General features: G+C 36.5%; 1 protein-coding gene across 6 annotated transcripts in view; it reads right to left on the bottom strand.

Annotated features, from left to right (window-relative positions):
• Positions 1-19,503, bottom strand: part of cadm1b (cell adhesion molecule 1b) — a 182,842-nt gene that overhangs the window by 21,547 nt on the left and 141,792 nt on the right. For 5 of the 6 annotated variants that reach the window (XM_058745272.1, XM_058745271.1, XM_058745269.1 and 2 more), the window contains one exon: positions 3,441-3,494. The exons of the other annotated variant lie outside the window; for it this stretch is intronic. In XM_058745272.1, the coding sequence (XP_058601255.1) occupies positions 3,441-3,494 (54 nt within the window). The remainder of the gene's footprint in view (positions 1-3,440; positions 3,495-19,503) is intronic. 6 annotated transcript variants of the gene reach the window in all.

Raw genomic sequence — 19,503 nt, 5'->3', positions numbered from 1 at the left:
AGGAACTCATTATATAGGAAAACATTGCTGATGTCTACATATAGAGCAAGGACACATCATCTTTTGTCTGTTCAAAGGGTTTTAAAGCAAATCTGGTAACCTTTAAATGTCTGCGTCGTTCCGCCGCAAAAACAAAGCTTCTGAAAGTGACTGAGTCAACAATCGGATGCGTCCGGCTGCCTGTCTCCACGTTCCGCTCTTAATTGGATTGTTTGGGAGATTCATGAAGGAGATTTCTAGGACAGGAAAGTTTGAGGTGGCAATACCGGATAACAAGAGGAGAAAAACATCTACAGATGCTGATGAGTATGTGCATTCATATCTAGCAGCAGTTTTCTGCTCTAACTTGACACCATCTTATAAAATATAGACCCACCCTGCGGCGCACCTGATCTAGAGCTCAGCTGTCTTCATTGTTTTATATTTCATCAATACCCAGCAGGGCGTCTATATATCCAGTTGGATGGTACACTTTTTGCCCTTTGACGAAAACCAGCTTGGCACACACTTGCACCTATCAATATTAATCTCTGATCCATGGCAGATCCAATCCCCTCGAAATCAAATAATGCTGACCGACCTCTCATACTCATAGACTTAACTCGCAGGCCTGGTCAGTGGTGTAGCGCAAATCTTGAGAGACCCTCCCACAAGAATGGGATGTCAAGAACAAGTGTGGGTGCAGTAGTAGCCTACCTCTGATGGAGACAGTTCTGCTATTTTGGGCAGTTTAGTAAAGACAAAATATAACTGCACTCTCACTGAAGCATTTTATTATTACCAACGTTTCAGCAATTTTGGGCAAGTTACATATCGATTGCATTAAATTTATATGACTAAATATATTTGTAAGGTTACATTTCCGTTTAAATACATTACAAGCAGCATAAAATGGTAGCAACTGTAATGCATTTTATTTGTGCATTATATTCCAAGTCTATTCAATTTAATACTTTATGCATATTGAATATTCTACCAAAATAAAAAAAATAGAAAGGACTGTACTATTATCTACATTTTCTACATTATCTACATTGGTAAGATTTTTTAATGTTTTTTAATGATTTTCTTTTTTTAAAGTTGAGGCTGTTTTACACAAAACTTTTGTGTACATTTTTCTTCTTTTGCCTAAATATCATTTTTTTCAGCCCTGCAGAAGCTACAGAAGATACTTACATGTTTCACAGAAGACAAAATAAGTTACATTTACCCTGATCGTCAAATTCAAAATATATACATATATAATGTGAACAGGCTGCTTCATTACTTTTCAGCCTCTACTTTGCTAAAAAAAAAACTTTTATAATGTAAAATCAGTATACAGTCAGGTAGGTAATACCATAATGCTGTGAAGCTGAACCATATGTATTCATACATTATATCCACTTGTATGGCACACGTTTTTTGCCCTTTCACAGAAACCAGCTTGGCACTCATTCACCTATCAATATTAATCGCTGATCCACAGCAGCTCCAATCCCCTTGAGCCAACCCCTCACACCCGCAGACTAAATGTGCAGAACCCAGGGTCACGTTTCTCCAACCGTAGCCGTCCACAGGCCCTAAAGACCAGACTGCATATCAGATAAAACACTGTGACTGTTTCAGATGTCTAGCAGGTCCCCCGAGTTCTCCTGTACTCACCGTGAGTGGATTACCCTCCGTGTCTGCTTGAAAGCAAGTTCTGCTCGAACGGTAATCCGAGGTTAAGACGGTTATACCAATAAACTTCTTACATGCTTACTCTGCATGCGGCGTAGTTAGGCCTGGGAATGAACACAAGAGAACGGCTCTTCCGAGCGAAAACCAGACATGACTTAGTTCAGCCTGATGATCACAGAGAAGTCCTGAGCATAGATGATTCCTCTGAAAGGCTGACACTATCACGCTCCTACTCGCTGTGCATGATGATTTTGCGAAAGAGGAGAAAGTGCGGCATCTGTTAAAGGTGCCACTATCGGTGCTTCCATTTAGCCATTTATTTTGTGTTATAAATGGCAATCATCTCTAAATGTCACCCCCTAAAGCTACTGAGCGTTTCAGCAAGACATTATGGCTTAATTGATTTTTTTTGATAGTAGAGTGCAACCCTATCCTTTCTCACTCTTTGCTAGCTCATCAAAAATGTATTACATTTCTATATAGCACCAATTACCTGCCATTGATTTATTTGCTGGGAATTCCTTGTCCTGAGCTTTCCTTTGCATGTTAATAAACATGGATTGGTAGAGTATTTTTAAGAGCTCAAGAAAACCTCATTAGGATCAGAATAAAACAGCTATTGGAAAATTGATAGCGACAACTGACAACAGCATTTATGAAAAAACACGATAAATCGTGGTTGATACACTAATGAAAATTTGGTGTAGAAAAAATTTTCACTCAGAAATTGCTAGTCAATTTCACAAATAATTACAAAGAAACAAAGTAATGCAGAATTAAACGAGAAATTTTGAATTAGAAATAGTATGAATTAGTGAAATTTGTTTTAGATTTTCTTGTAAAACATACTCCAATAACCCTGAACCTCTGCATAGTAAAAAAAAAAAAAAAAAAAATTATATATACTGTATGTAGAGAAACATCAACAGATATAGCACATTTGCATTTTCTTCCATTACTGGCCACAATTCTGACCTTGAAATCAGGATTAGGCATAAGACTACGTCTTCTGAATCATTTATTCTGTACACTTGAAACTCGGAATGATAGGAAAAATGATAGGAATCATGTGTTTGTGGCAATTTTTCTGGTTATTAAGTGATAATACAAGACTTGTTCAGCTTACAAATGATTGTCGAAAGCAAAACTGCTACAAAATGCATCATACTTTGTGAGAAAGTGTGATGTGTTAGAGCAAATGAGACACTATTTTTGGAATCAGCACCCCATAATTAGTATTGGATTTCATTCAGCAATTATGATGCAGGGCACTGTAATCTTTGTTCTTATTTACAACTTTAAAAATATTTTTTTTACAGTGTGTTTCATCAGAGCATTTCAAGGATGTGTTGATGTCATTCTTATGGAAGGCCGAGGATATTTGTAATCGTAATCTGAGGCATGGACACTCTGAGATCCTGATAAGATTTTCGCTCCAAAATGAATCTCTACGGTGAAAGATCAAGCGAGTGACAGAAAAGGATTTGACAAGCACAACCTGACAAGTGACAATGATGGCGAGGTGCCGCAAGGCCACTGAGTCCACTATCTGCGTCGAGATCTTATTAGGGCGGCCTGCCCGTCTCTGCACGAGCCCCTGCACTTTACCCTCTTCCCGCTGTCTTTTTTAGCTCATGGACAGTAACATGCATCAGTGGCATACTTACACTCTCTCACACGCACATACACGTAGATGCACAAGCACAGCAGGACACAGGAAAAATGTAAAAAAGGGTGAGATGGAGTGAGAACCCTGCAGCTCAAATGGGATACTGTACCTTGGAAAGCGTTGATGGTGGTAGTGGTGGGTGGGGGGGTTGTGGTGAGAACATCTAGATGGAGAAAATGAAAACACACATAAGAGGTATTAAATGAAGGAGAGAAGTCACAAAAGCCATCATGTTAGTATGATAGAGATATTTGAAAGAAAGAGGAACATCTCTTTACCTAAACCCCCTTTACACCTGGGAGCATTTTTGTCATCATATCATAAACCTGACTACATTTACTGGGCCATCTTTACTTTACGTCTTGTCTTCCAAGACTTGCCTGCATAATAACAGATCAATATGTGTCATTTTGATGGAATGATTTGTACATTTTCCAACATGCTGTTCTTTTATCAGGTCTTATGATCTGGCCATCCAATTTAATGAATATCTCGTTTTCTCTTTCCAGATCCTCGCAGGGGCAATTCAAAACTATTGTCTCCCATTTTCTTCACTTCTAAGCCTTATTAGCATCCTTTTACTGTGGGAATGTTTCTAAAGCAGGGAAATGCAATAGAGCGCAACAGTGCCTGCCCACTTGTTAAGCCGTCTTGGTTCCGGAAATATTTTTACATTCATTTTTTTTTCCATAGGGATTTAAAAAAAAAATCTTCATCAAAGAGTTGAAAGATGTGAACCCAACCAACTAGCTCTGAGATTAATCAAAACGTTACAAAGTCTGATTTGAAACAAAAATGTATTTGAAAACTGGACAAAAAGGGAAATGTACAAGAATATGCATTTAATGGCTTTAATGAGGGAATAAACTACAATCCCATGAAGCATTGATGAATGTTTTTAAAGTCTAAAGCTGCATTTATTTGGTCAAAAATACGATAGATCAGTAATATTGTGAAATTAAATTAATTAAAGTTACATTTTAAATGCAATTTATTCTTGTGATGGCAAAGCTGAATTTTCAGAATTTTCAGTGTCACATGATCCTTCAGAAATCATTCTAATATGCTGATTTCGTTCTCAAGAAACGTTATTATTATCAATGTTTAAAACATTTTTTTTGTTGTTGAAATTTAAGTCTTTACTGTCACTTTTAATAAATCTAATGCATCCTTGCTGAATACAATGATTTGTTTCTTTAAATCTTAATGACTCAAAACTTTTGAAAGTAATTAAATGTGTAATTAATGTGTAATTAAATGTAATTATGTAATTAAAAATAAATTCTCCCAAACCCAACCGTTGAGCTCTATAAATTGACTGTCCCTATTTTTTAATCTGTCAAAATGACATAAAATGTTTTAAACTATCCGTTAATGTAACGGATTTGGTAAAACATGGATAAGTTGCGTTTTCCATTTTATGCGGGTAATTGCAGACTTTTATTAAATCACGCTTGAGATATACTGTAATACAAGGAGTAAATGCACTAAAGAATGTCCAAATGTAAAGGGGACCTAAGACAGACAATAGCTCATAAATATCCTTGATTGAAACGAAAATGGCCTGTCATTTTGCTTTTACATGAAATTGCATGTCTGACTGTGAAGCATTTTCCTGCAAAACAGTGTTATTGAAACAGCTGAAGGCAAATTGGCCAGCTAGAGATATTTGATCAAATGTAATGTAAGAAACATGTAAAAAAAATGACTTGAATTGAAATGATAGGCTTACTACCTGCAACAATAGAAAACGACAGCTTAAGTAATATAGAATTAGACGTCCAAGCAATAGTATAAAGCCTGCATTTCAATGGGCATGACACTGGCCGACACGACACAAGCTGCATGATTAAACAAAACGCGCTGTGCCAAAGGCTTTGTTCAGACAGGCAGCAAAAATCCAATGTTTTGGCATATCTGACTCAAATCCGTTTAGTTGTTTTGTTTGTAGACTGAACAGCGAAAAAACCCCACATAAAATCCGATGTTTACAAAGTGATCTAAACCCCATCCAATCCGATTAAAATCAGACTTTTTTGGAACGCATCCGATCTGCTTTTGCCGACACAATGTGTATGCAGTGTCACACAAAAGTGTGCAATACAGTCTGCAGCTGTGTCCGAATGCACTGTATAATGAATGAGCGAATAAATCAGCAGTATTTGCATGAATGTGCCATGTGATTTCAGCTCTGCGGTGAGATGCAGTGATGGACGTGAGCACAGGCAGAATTTCCCAGTTTTCCATCCTCTCTGACAGCTGCACTCAGATGTTGTATGAGAAAGTTTCACGGCATCTTGCTGACGCTTTCATCATTACTACAGCAACTGATGTAGATGTAGCAGATATTGACTTACAAAGCCAAAACAAACGGATCCGATTTCATCGCTCGGATGGTCAGTCCTAAAGTTTGCATTCAAAAACCAAATGGGATTTACGTGCAGTGCAGAAAACCAAAAAGGTCCACTTGACTTGATTCAAATCTTCCCTATCATGCGGCGAGTATGGAAACGGGAGAAAAAGAAAATGACATTATGAGAATCATTTATTAATAAACACACAGTCATATTGGATACAGCCATCGCACAATCAGTGGAATAATGGGGCGCTGGCAAATGCGGCCGAGCTATTGTACTGTGGCTGTGCGATGTGACTATCATTCCACTTTTTAGCACAGATACTCAGGCGCCTTGCTGGGGAACAGTCGCAGCAGGCAAAATTGGCTGGCTGTCTCCATCACTTTATTGTCTGTGCTCCATCAAAAGATCTCAGTAGGAGCCCAAACACTTCCCAACTAATGATAAAACATCAAGGACAGGATAATGTCTCTGAATGTAGATGCTGGGAGACGCATCGCCTGATGAAAATATTTCAGGGATTTCGTGCGCCGTGACCGATTGCAGACGGGTTTTGGAAATGTCATAGTCTCGTGGCTGAAATTGTGCATGCAGGGGATACGGCCAACACAAAGGTCTGAATAGGATGTGGCATGCATAATAGTCAAGCAAACAAGAATTTTCCACGGGCAATTTGCAGGCTGGGTGACTCCTGGCTCGATGTTATGAGCGGCGAGATGCGAATGTGTTTGGACGTGCAATATTTCCATTTGTATGTGAAGGACGGAAAATATGAAATTCCAATCACGCGGTGAGAAAATGGACGATACGAGTACTTATCGCAAACGGGATTGTCCTGACAACACTTGCGAGATGTGTCCTCATAAAACCCATTGGCTCTGTTCCACTGTCTCTCAGCAATGCTGAATGTGTTGAATCTCTGGGTAATGGTCCAGATTTGAGCTGAGCCGGCATGAGTCAGGCCGACCTGCCTTTATTTTCTGTTATTTATGGTGAAAAAAAATCACACCAGGAGACCTGTTTGCAGGTGAAACCACCTCAACGACTGTGATTCTTAACATTTTACTGATTGAATAAACGCTGTAAAATTCAGGATGGGAACTGACATATTTGTCCTTTAACCAAGTACTATGAATGAAGGACAGTTATTAATTTTGGTTTGGTATGTGTGGAAATGGGAATTTGCTTATTATAGCACCACCTAGTGGGATTTGAGACCATCTCACTAAGTTTGACTTCTTTATGGTTTTTTGACACAAACAGAAAAATAGATAAGACATTTTATATGGAACACTGAAGAAGATACCCTCACTGGCCACTTTATTAGGTACACCTTGCTAGCACCGGGCTGGACCCGCTTTTGCCTTCAGAACCTCCTTAATTCTTCATGGCATAGATTCAACAAGGTGCTGGAAGCATTCCTCAGAGATTCAGGGTCATATTGACACTATAACATCACACAGTTGCTGCAGATTTGTCAGCTGCACATCCATGATCCAAATCTCCCGTTCCACCACATCCCAAAGATCTGGTGACTGTGGAAGCCATTTGAGTATAGCCAACTCACTGTCATGGTTAAGAAACCAGTCTGAGATGATTTGAGCTTTGTAACATGGTGTGTTATCCTGCTGGAAGTAGCCATCACAAGATAAAGGGATGGATATACCTGTAGTCAGTAACAATACTTAGGCAGGATGGATCCATGCTTTTCATGTTGTTTACGCTAAATTCAGACCCTGCCATCCGATTGTCACAGCAGCAACCTTTTTCCAATCTTCTATTGTCCAATTTTGGTGAGCCCATGCCAGTTGTAGCCTCATTTTCCTGTTTTTAGGAGTGGCACCTGGTGTGGTCTTCTGCTCCTCTTGCCCATCCGATTCAAAGTTCAATATGTTGTGCATTCAGAGATGCTCTTCTGCATATTTCGGGTGTAACGAGTGTTTATTTGAGTTATTGTTGTCTTTCCATCAGCCTCGAACCAGCCTGGCCATTCTCCTCTGACTTCTGGCACCAAGGCATCTGCACCCACAGAACTGCTGCTTACAAGATATTTTCTCTTTTTGGACCATTCTCTGTAAACCCTATAAATGGTTGTACATAAAAAGTAGATCCCAGTCTATCAGCAGTTTCTGAAATACTCAGATCAGCCCATCTGGCACCAACAACCGTGCCACATTCAAAGTCACTTAACCTTTCTTCCCCATTCTGATGCTTGGTTTGAACTTCAGATCTTCTTGATCATGTCTCCAGTTGCTGCCAAGTGATTGGCTGACTAGATATTTGTGTTAACAAGCAGTTGAACAAGTGCACCTAATAAAGTGGCTGATGAATGTATTTTGAACATTTGTTTACTGTTTAAAGAGAAGAAGTGTTTTTCTCCAACAACACTGGACCCCGCTGACTTTCATTATCTGGAAAAAAGAAGTTTTTGTGCTCCACAGAAGAAATATTTGGAATGACATGAGAGTGAGAAAAGATACACTGATCACCTGTGTAGGAATAAGGTAAAAATCATGAGGTAGCAAATATTACTCTAAATGAAACGTTAAATGAGCTCTCCTTGTGGTCTCCGACCCAATAAAATGAAAAACCTTTGAGTGCATGATAAATTATCTATGCTAATGTATAAAAAGCCTTAAACATACGCAGTGGCTCCCTTTATGTGGTGTATCAGTCCTATTCTCAATGTCAAATGTATTATGCTCAGCAGAAATTAAAGCAGTTGAAAGGCTGTCTAATATTGTCAAATATACAGTACACAGCTTTCATACTGCGTATTAGCGGTCTTGACAGAAACTTTGGCCTCATATCAAACATTACAGAGTAGTTGTAGTCATTCAGCGTCTGAGGCAGTCAAGAAAAAACTGATAAGATTGTATGTGGCATGCTGTGACATCGAGTCTAAATTTGCGTTTTAACAAGAGCGAATGTTACATGGGTTTGGCTCAGAGAACATCTCCCAAAGGAGCCTGAATATGGAGGTTAATGCTGGACATGGTCTGTGTCGATACTTATTCTCTCCCAACAGGCCTTCGCACAGAACATCAAGTGACTGTAATTGAAACACACACAATTCCCACTGGGAGTGACGTTGGTTAAAAAGAGCGGTAAATAACAGCACTGCCAACCTAGATGTAGGTGGAAACACATAGGGTGCCGGTTTAGAGGTTTAAACACACACATTAGAGTCTGTCAGTGGTGTATGGCAAATGCAAAAATAAAATACCATAACAGCCTGAACTTCAAAGAAATCATCTGCCACGAACATCAATATAAATTAAATGTAAGTGATAAACAGTCATAAATGAGATAAGGAAAATTAATGGTGTAAATAAATAATGAATAAGACTAATGATACAAACCTAATACTAATATCAATAACGTTATAATACAAATGCATTGTGATATATTATTGCAGTAATATTATATACTCATATGAATACATTAAATTAATATTAAATGCATATTAGTATTATTATGATATTATGTTACAATACTATTAAAATAATATTAAAAACCTACATTTATAATTGGAAAATGTGATTTGCACTAAGGAGGTCTATAATAAAAACTTTTTTCTGCAGCTTACATTCATATGCCACTAGATGGTAACAAGTGACATTTATCGAGTCATTGAATCGTTCGTTCAACCGATTTGTTCAAAAATACCGATTTACTTAGGGACAGAAAATTCTATCTGGATGCGAAATAAATGATTTGTTAAGTCATTGAATCATTCACTCAACTGATTTGTTCAAAATTCTGATTTATTCAGGAACAACAATACTATGTTGCTTAGAGACACACAAGAAATTTTGATCAAAAATGGACAAAGTAACCAGCAATATTATGCTTGAAAATGATATTAATATAATATAATAATTCCTATTAATCAATGGAACAATCATAGCCCTAACTCTTAAATCATAGAGCAATGATTGATTGATATTGATAAGATTGTTTATCTATGAACATATCCTTCTTGTTTGAATCACATAAACCATTTCTAATCATAATCCAGTGACTGGAAATTCAAAACAGGTGAACAGCACCATTTAAAACTAGAGACAGACTAAAAAGCAAACATGCAATTAGCTGGACTAGATTGATTAGCTCCACCAATGAATTAAATGCACTGCCTGAACTACACCTGCAAGCAATATTCCACTGTGAATGCTATACTGAAAATATGCAGAGAGGGTGTTAATAGGTACACACTAATTAATCTGGATGCCATGATTAGTGGGGGAAATCAATTCTCCTGTGAGCACCAACGTGTATTTAGCTATTTTTGTTAAATTTTAGCATGCTTTAGGTCAACATAAGAAGCCTCAGATGTAATTAAAAGCTCTTATTAAGCCATTCAAATCTCTACAGCTTTATAAACACTTTCACTTTGTATATTGTTTTCTGTTAATAAAGAGTAATGAGTCACTGAAGGATTTGCAAGATGTAAACTACATTTACATCAAAGATGAAATAAGACTCAGGGGAAAAGTAAGGATAATGAAGGCAAACGTATACAGAATGATACAAAAGAATAGAGCATGAATTCAATGTCAAGGCTGCAGACCTTGAGCATTTAAAATGACGTGCCGTTTCCTTCAGTGTCACATATTCCCAACTGCCAAATCTCCAGATAATTTAAACAACTTCATTATGATGATAAATGATAAACTCAGATAAACGTACATGAATTGCATTAAAGAAGTACCTGATCAGCAGGTTTTGCAGTCAGTGGAACAATCCTGCGGGCAAAATCACCTACCTGGAAAACCATTACAACTAGCCTGTATCTTTCTGAAGGAAAAGGACCATGAAGTGAACTGAACATTTACTAGAGAAAGTACTTTTCTATAGCTAGACGAAAAAAAAAAAAAAATAGTAAAAAAAAAAATACTCTATGTCCTTTTTCAGTTAAATGCTCATGTGAAAAGATGTAAGTGACCTAGTTTAAAGAACTAGGACAATTGACTCAGTGATCTATAGTGTTTTAGGACTGGCAGAAGGTATTGCTAGGTCTCTGTAGAGTAATATTCAGCAATGTCCATAAAAGCTTTCAGGTCCATTTAGTTGGCAATGTGCAGACGAATATTTCGTCATTAAAAATGTTGACTGCACCTCCTATGCACGCTTTTTTACTGTATATTTGTGATCACAAACAGAGATGAAGGGCAGTCATAGGGTGCCCTTGCAGTGAAAGGAGGTTAAGTGTCTTGCTCAAGGCCACAATAGCTAACAAAAGTGGCTTTAGAAGGACTTAAGCCTTGGTCTTCCAATTCACGGTGCAGATGTTTCCGGACTGAGCCACCCACAACCACTAGAACTGGGATCAAGTTGGATTTTAACCCTGTATCTCTTCACCCCGAAAAATACTTATAAAGTCATGGCATAGACATCCCCTGCAGCAGAGCAGTTACATCACATTTACCAAAGAGAAGATATTACTTCCGTCCTTTTCTTGAACTGGAGTTGACTTTAGTTGTATATCACAAAGCTTTTAAACTAGATTTGCAGCCCAAGATTTTCCTTTGTCTGGATTGGGACTAGAGAAAGGAACAAAGGGATATAAAATGGAACAGAAAATAGAAAAAATTGAGGGTAATCATGATGGTGCATTAGTGCAACAAACAAAATTGGTATCATTACAAATAAAAGCATATATACTGTACAAATGATTTATCATGTAACCTAAAAAGTGCTAGATGTGGTAAATTAACTGGTTTTATTCATGTCAAAAATACTATTAAATGTGACTGACTCATCCTGCTGCATTAGGTCACACCCATGAAACTCATTTTTAAAAGGTCAGAGCAGATAGAAATAACTCTTTAAGATAACTGTACAGTTTCATTTTGTGCAGCTTATATAGATGACTCTGCAAAAGTTTGGGGTCAGTATGATTTTTAAAAAGAAATTATGATTTTAGTTGAGCAAGGATGCATTAAATTGATCAAAAAATTGCATTAAAGAAATGAATAATCTTACAAATCTTACAAGTCCGGGGAGTGAATTTCGAGGGGGGATAGTGTTTCATTTCCAACTGGTTAGGTTTATTTTGAAATTAAAGTGATTTCTATATTTTATCCATTCAAAAGACTACGAAAGCGATCCCAGTTCTGCATATAAACGTAGCTCTGTGTTTATGGTTTGCTGCACAATGCCGTCTTTTGCCATTTAATACCTGCAGACTGCAGCCAATAGAAATGCTTTTCTATTGCTGCGCGTCCTGCTCCTCACAGCACGGACTGTGAAAGCAGGCTGCAGTTGTTGTCATTCATTGTAACAAAGTGAAGAGATGATGTAAATAATATATTCAGTGTGCAGTGTAGAGAGCTTCATTCATTAAAATGGAAGTTTGTGAGATAGCGATGAACGGAGGGTAACAGCTTTTTAATGATTATAGAGAGTTTGCAAATGTGAAATTGAATTTATACAACAGTTTATACATTTTTTTATTTTATACAAACGTTAATATTACGTGACTTACATTTTAGGAACACTGTTGTCTATTTTGCTCTATTTCATCAACAAAAATATAGTTTAAAAAAAGTCACAGCTGAGCCTCTGCGCAAGTCTTTGACACATTGCTGTTTCGTTTATGAATGAATCTTTACTTTTGAACAAATCTAGTGAGTCAATGATTCAATGACCCATTCATAAAGAGAGCCACTTTCTTCGTTCCTAAATGAATCAGCCATTTGAACGAATCGATTGAATGAAGGATTCAGTGACAAAGACAGTGGCTGCATCCGAAAACTGAAAAATGCTGCCTTCCGAGACGGCTGAGCTAAAAAAATAAAGATGGCGGCTGGAAGTTGCGTTTGGTGGTTAGTTTGTGTATAAATGTATATTTCTGATTAACTTTTTGCACTTTTGGTGTTATTTCTAGTGAGAAATGAGTATTATAGTAATTAAATATTCATTTAGTTATCACCAAAACTCGTTCTATTTTGTTGTAGATCGTTAAACCGTTACGCTGCCTCAGAAGCCTGTCCGAAATTAGTTTCGTGTGGTGCCTTCGTGCATAAACGCTGCCTGCAAAGTCATTGCCTCATAAGGCAGCGAGGAAGCAAGGCAGCTGCCTAAGTTTTCGGATGCAGCCAGTAGGTGCGTTCGACTTCATGCAGTACTGCACAGACCGATCGGCGGCTGACTTGAAGCAGTGCATGCCGGTTAGAAATTTAGTTTTTTACATTTTTTAATGCAAAACAAGACATGAATGTATTCCTACAAAGAACAAACATAAAAATAAAGACAAAAAACGAATATTCTGGATTTGCGTACATCAAATTATGGAATTATCTATACAGAAAAGTGCAAAAATAAAATCACGGTTAGAAATTTAGTCCGACTTGAACTGGCGCCGACGTCACGTCACTGTCACGTGTGGCATCAAAGTACCGCGAGAGCATTTCAAGAGCAGCCGGCTGGCGCAGCTTTTTCAGAGCGACTGCAAGGAGCGCTGATGACGACACAGCTTTTTCACGATTGGCCAAATTCACCACACGACAACAATGACGTGTGTTTCTAACATCTTCAAATCCAATATTGCTTACAAATCCGTGTTTTTTGAACAGTAAAAGCTTTTTTACTGTAGTCGCAATGTTGAGTTACGTTTATCATAAAACACTGATGAAAGCATATATACCCCCACTTTATTAGTATTTAAATAGTATATATTTACGTTGAACTTTATTCTTGAACTGATGGCGCTGTATTAAGCAGTATATAAAAAGTGTTTCTGTTGCTCATGAAAACGTTTCTGAAACGTCTGTGTATTTCACAAATATTGCATTTTATTCCCTTCATCTGTGATAGAGTATGCAAACACGGCGAGAGCGTCACTAACTGCAAGTGGCAGTTAGCGGCTACTCTCGTTGACCACCGTCTGTAGCCGTGCTTCAAGTCGAACGCACCTAGTGACTTGCTGCCACCTACTGGCAGTTTCTGTTTCATTTTTAAAGTATAAATTGAGTCATTTAAATAACTGAAATTTCTATATTTAAAACATTAATCGTGTAAAAGTGTAAAAAAAACATTAATCGAGTCGTGTAAAAAATTTCTTAAATTCTGTAAATATTCCTTAATGCCACATTTGCGCTCTTCTGTGCCATGCAAAGATGAATTGTTGATGCTGATTTCATTTGACTGGAAACTTATTCTTCCTGATTGTATCTTATTATTTTAATTGAATTTATTGTTTAGTTAGAATTTTTTGATAAAAGTTTATAAATCTAAATTTTTGTTGGCACAAAAGATGACATACATTTAATAAAGTTAGAAAAATGGCATTACAAAGGTTTAAAAAAGAAAAAAAAAAAAAGAAAAAACTTTAAGGAGTCAAATATCAATAGGAAGGCTAATTTTTGGGTCATTCCTGGGATTCAGTAATATTTCAGTCCCCCAGAGTTCCTAAAGTGGTGGTTCACCAAAATGAATTGTTAGAAGCTTTTCACAAAACTTTGGGATGCCCATTATAATTAATAAAAATAATTATTGCATTTTTATATTTTTAGCATAAAATAATGTCTTATATCTATCTTGAACCAAGCATTTTGTAATGTCCCTGAGTTTGTACTTAGAAAATTATTAACAAAATGTGCATAGTGTCTGTGATTTTTGGCAACAATGTAAGCATTTACTTCTGTTCCTTTCTTGTAAAAAATATTTTTCTAAAAAAGTCTGAACTCAACCCAGTCACACTAACCATTCTACGCCCATAATAATTTAGTCTCCACTCATATGTGACTTCATTCAGGTCTCTTTAATAGTGATGCAGAAAATGGTTAGTAAAATCATACTTTTTATTCATATTTTTGAGGCATGTTATAGTCAGGGAGGGTACTGTCAAGCTTAACAACTCAACCCCGTCATATAAAATTAAGATGGAAAATTATTACTTTTTCAACATTTTATTTTAATTCATAAGTATATACAATGTGTTTATTTTATTGCTGCCATATATGGTCTACTCTCCTATGCTACATGAGCAGCAGTGGCCATTTTGTGTGAAAAACCACAACCCCGTCACCATCAACCCCATCACAAATATATGTATTTCTCATTGTTACGGGGTTGTAAACTTGTGACAGGGTTGAGTTATTTGCTTGATTTATTAATATTTTTAATGAAAAAATATAAAATAGTCATGGTTTCAGTAAATATATATACTCCAAAATCATGACAACTCATATTTTTGTTTTAAATAGAATTTTTGACGTAATATATCCACTTAAACGTTCACAAGCATCATACATCAGAAACTGCACCCACATTTGCAGCAGAAAGACAATGTTGGCCATGCAGATATGTTGACCCAGAAACAAGGGGACAATATGAGAGAGAAACAAAACCAAAAATTTAAATTTAAGGCAATGTATTCCTTCAAATGTGTTACAGTCTTCAATCCCATCACACCTTGTCACATTAATATTTTTAGAAAAATATAGGGAAGACAATTAAGAACAAAAGTATTTCTTGCTGATTACCATCTGACATGTTAAGGGCTAAAACAATAAAATTGTGGTTTTAGTTAAAATTTTTAATTAAACATATTTTTTACAAAAATAAAGAGACTGTAGACACAATTTGTGTATTTTTAGCTTCAGTCCTATAAAAATGTGAAAATGATGATAAATGTTACTTTTGTTATCATTAAGTTGTTATCAGGGACACAAGAGCAGTTGGTAGATGTTTGCTTTATAACGATTTCTGTGTAAAATCCTTTTTAAACCAATCCCATTTTGTCTGTTACGGGGTTGAGAGAAAAAAAAAAAAAAAAAAACAGAAAATAATAAAAGGTCTTTAATGCCTGAGGTGGGAAAATATGATGTTTTGAATATGATATATTAAAATATGATGAATATTTGTTGGAGGTTTGATATGTGCCTAATGATGTGGGGTATTTAGAAGTTGAATCACATGTAGTTGAAAAACATGTATATTCCAAGTTGAAATGTTACCGAATCCCAGGAATGACCCTCCTGTCATTGATCAGAAGGTCTGTTCCTATTTTTTATTTTATTTTTTATTTTTTTTAAAGTAGGAGCACTAGTGCTCCTGAAAAGAAATGTAAGCATAGAGTCCTCAAGAATGTAATATTAAAAACTTACTGCAAACATTTTTGCAAAGTAATATGTGCAAATTCACACACAACGTATCTTTAATTTGGTCAGAATATATAGATATATATATAGATATATATATATAGTCATGGCCAAAAATATCGGCACCCTTGGTAAATATGACCAAAGAAGGCTGTGAAAATTAATCTGCATTGTTAATCCTTTTGATCTTTTATTTAAAAAATTCACAAAAATCTAACCTTTCATTGGATAAAATGGGGGGAAATATCATTATGAAATAAATGTTTTTCTCTAATACACATTGGACACAATTAATGGCACCCTTTTATTCAATACTTTTTGAAACCTCCATTTGCCAGTTTAACAGCTCTAAATTTTCTCCTATAATGCCTGATGAGGTTAGAGAACACCTGACAAGAGATCAGAGACCATTCCTTCATCCAGAATCACTCCAGACCCTTTAGATTCACAGCTCCATGTTGGTGCTTCTTCTCTTCAGTTCACCCCACTCATTTTCTATAGGGTTCAGGTCAGAGGACTGGAATGGCCAGCAGAAGCTTGGTTTTGTGCTCAGTGACCCATTTTTGTGTTGTTTTTGAGGTTTGCGTTTGGATTATTGTACGGTTGGAAGATCCAAACATGGCCCATTATAAAATTTCTAACAGAGTCAGTCACTTATTGATTTTTTATCTGTTGGTATTTTAAAGAATCCACGATGCCATGTGTCTAAACAAGATGTCCAGGACCTCCAGCAGAAATATAGGCCCACAACATCAAAAATACAGCAGTATATTTCATTGTACACATGGGATACGTTTTATCCCTGTGTTCACCAAACCCATCTTGAGTGTTTGCTGCTAAAAAGCTCTTTTTTTAAAAAGGTTTTCTGACCCCGAGACTCAACTATTTTCTGCAATTCTCCAGCTGTGGTCCTTGGAGTCTTTAGCCACTCAAACTCTCCTTCTCACTGTGCTAGGACGATATAGACACACATCCTCTTCCAGGCAGTTTCGTAACATTTTATGTTGATTGGAAATTCTTAATTATTGCCCTGATGGTGGAAATGGGAATTTTCACTGCTCTAGCTCTTTTCTTAAAGCCACTTCACTAATTTATGAAGCTCAGTTATCTTTTGCTGCACATCATAAATATATTCTTTGGTTTTTATCATTGTGATGGATGATTAAGGGAATTTGGGCTTTGTTTTCCCTCCTATTTATATTTCTGTGAAACAGGAAGCCATGGCTGGATAATTTCATGTTCATAATCACCCTGGAGTGCTCAAAATTGTGAATATGAATGGGAATATACTTCAGAGATATTTTACTCATAAGAATTTCTAGGGGTACCAATAATTGTGTCCAACGTGTATTTGAGAAAAAAACATTTATTTCATAATGATATTTCCCCCCATTTTAAATTCTTATCCAATGAAAGGTTAGATTTTTGTGAATTTTTTAAATAAAAGATCAAAAGGATTAACAGTGCAGATTAATTTTCACAGCCTTCTTTGATCATGTTTACGAAGGGTGCTGATATTTTTGGCCATGACTGTTTATATATATATATATATATATATATATATATATATATATATATATATATATATATACACATACATACAGTATATATATACATACAGTATATATACTGTATATTAGAACTAGTGTAACTTTTAAACAGGTCTTTTTGTAGAGTTTTGTATTTGAGAAAGTTTTCTTTTCAGCTAATCCATAAAATATGCTTAATTTCTTATCGGACAGAAATAATACCCTGCCTATTTTTTTCTATATAATTATTGTTATTGTTGTTATTATTATTATTACATTTGTTGTTTCCATCCAATTCCAGTTCCAAGTTCCAAAACAAATAAAGCCTTTTTTCGAGCAAATTAACTGAGTACTATCTGTGCCAGAGGCTTCGGTAACACAAGATGGGTTTTCACTCTCAGCATCTCCACTACAAGCTTATCAGGTTGTGACATGTATCTGTCCCATTGCAAATTCACATTAGCCTACAAAAACATTTGATCTGACATCAAAACAGTCCCCTTTGTTAAGGCCATGAATGCAGTAATGGTGTAAATGGAGAAACTGTTACACTGCCTCCATTGTCTTGGCATGCCCAGTATTACACTACACGCTTTCTGCAGTTTTAGGAAATGAGTGTCTGCTACGTCCACATCTTCCTGTTCAACGCTTCATGAAAAAACAAACGAAGTAAAAGACTGAGGAGCTGTAAGCATTTGCTCAACACAAGTCACTCTTTTACTGTGGCAGTAAAAGGAAATGCTCTGTAGCAAAAGCAAAGCTGCCATCCCCCGAGGAGCAGCATTAAAAGTAACTCTGACAGGCTGGAGAAGTATAGTGTGCCCAGGATTATCAAGCTACAAGAGGTCTTTCCACTTGTTTTAGTCCTCTGAGGTAGTGCATGCTCGACAATTGCCAGCGTAAATTGATTTAGAAATGCACCACAAGACAATGATTTTATTTACTGCGAAGCATGAGCGATTTGAGCCGTACTAAAGAGAAAAAGCAACTCTCAGGGTAACACTACAAATGCATATAATTTCCATTACAATAAGGCTTTTTATGGCTGAAAATAATTTGCAAAGTCCTCACTCACATATTACACAATGCTTGGGAGATTATAACTAAAAACCGCCACTTATACCAAGCCAGACGGCAATAAATCTCCTATTTTTCCGAGACGCCCACTCGGCGCAAATAGACCCAAACTCCTCGAGCCTGTGAAATGAGAGGAAGTGGAGTAATCAGCAGGTGGTGCTCGCACAGGTACATGTGACAGACATCGAACTAAGCTGGAAGTGGAACCGCTTCCAGGCATGAGATGCACACAAACTCTCCCATCTGCAGATGGGATGCTGATGACATCATTCCCAAACACCTGCCTCTGATATCAGCATTATCAGAAGCTAATAACTGCGACGCCGAACGCCTCAATGACGAGCCACTCTCTTCCATCTCTTCAGGCTAATGTCTTGGGCTCGACAGGACTGCCTGTAATAGCTGCAGCTGGCGGGCCGTTAGCGCTCCTGAACACAACCTGCTTTTAACAATAACAACACTTCAATTCTTCTATAGCAAAGCAAAGCTTTGTTAAATCCCAGGCTTCAAGTGCCACTGTCATAGCAATTATTGCCTTGGCTTTGAAAAATCCAGCTGTCAGCCCTTGTTAAGGATTAAACATGCGCTGAACACAATGCACTTCCTGTGTTAATAAGACTAGTACTATGAAAAACTCTCAGGTGACGTGTATTCAATAAAACAATTAACCCTCTATTGCATGCTTATTGAAAACAATGTTGAAAAAGACATTTCTGATTCACTTGTCTTGCATAAAATGGACCTCATTAGTAAAATCAAACACAAATAATAAAAAAAATTATAATAATAATAATTTTGGGATGAGGACAGTTTCCTTTTAGGTATTCTGTGCAACACTTAAAAGAAATTATTCAAAGACAGGTTTTTATTCATTTAAATATTTGTGAATAATTCTGTGAGACTTTTTAAAAATTCTTTTCTTTTTTTAAACAGATGTCACAGTCCTAAAAATATTAGAAATATTAAAGAACAAAGCTATTAAACTATTACATTCGAAATGAAATGTTAAAAAGGTTGCTACTAAAATAATAACTACATTAAAGTAGATGCATATCCACTACATTCATATACAGTACATGCCACTGAGTTGCTTCAGGGCA

Source organism: Onychostoma macrolepis, chromosome 15, assembly GCF_012432095.1.
Source record: "Onychostoma macrolepis isolate SWU-2019 chromosome 15, ASM1243209v1, whole genome shotgun sequence".
Classification (NCBI taxonomy): Eukaryota; Metazoa; Chordata; class Actinopteri; order Cypriniformes; family Cyprinidae; genus Onychostoma; species Onychostoma macrolepis.
This window is presented reverse-complemented; position numbering and strand designations above follow the sequence as displayed.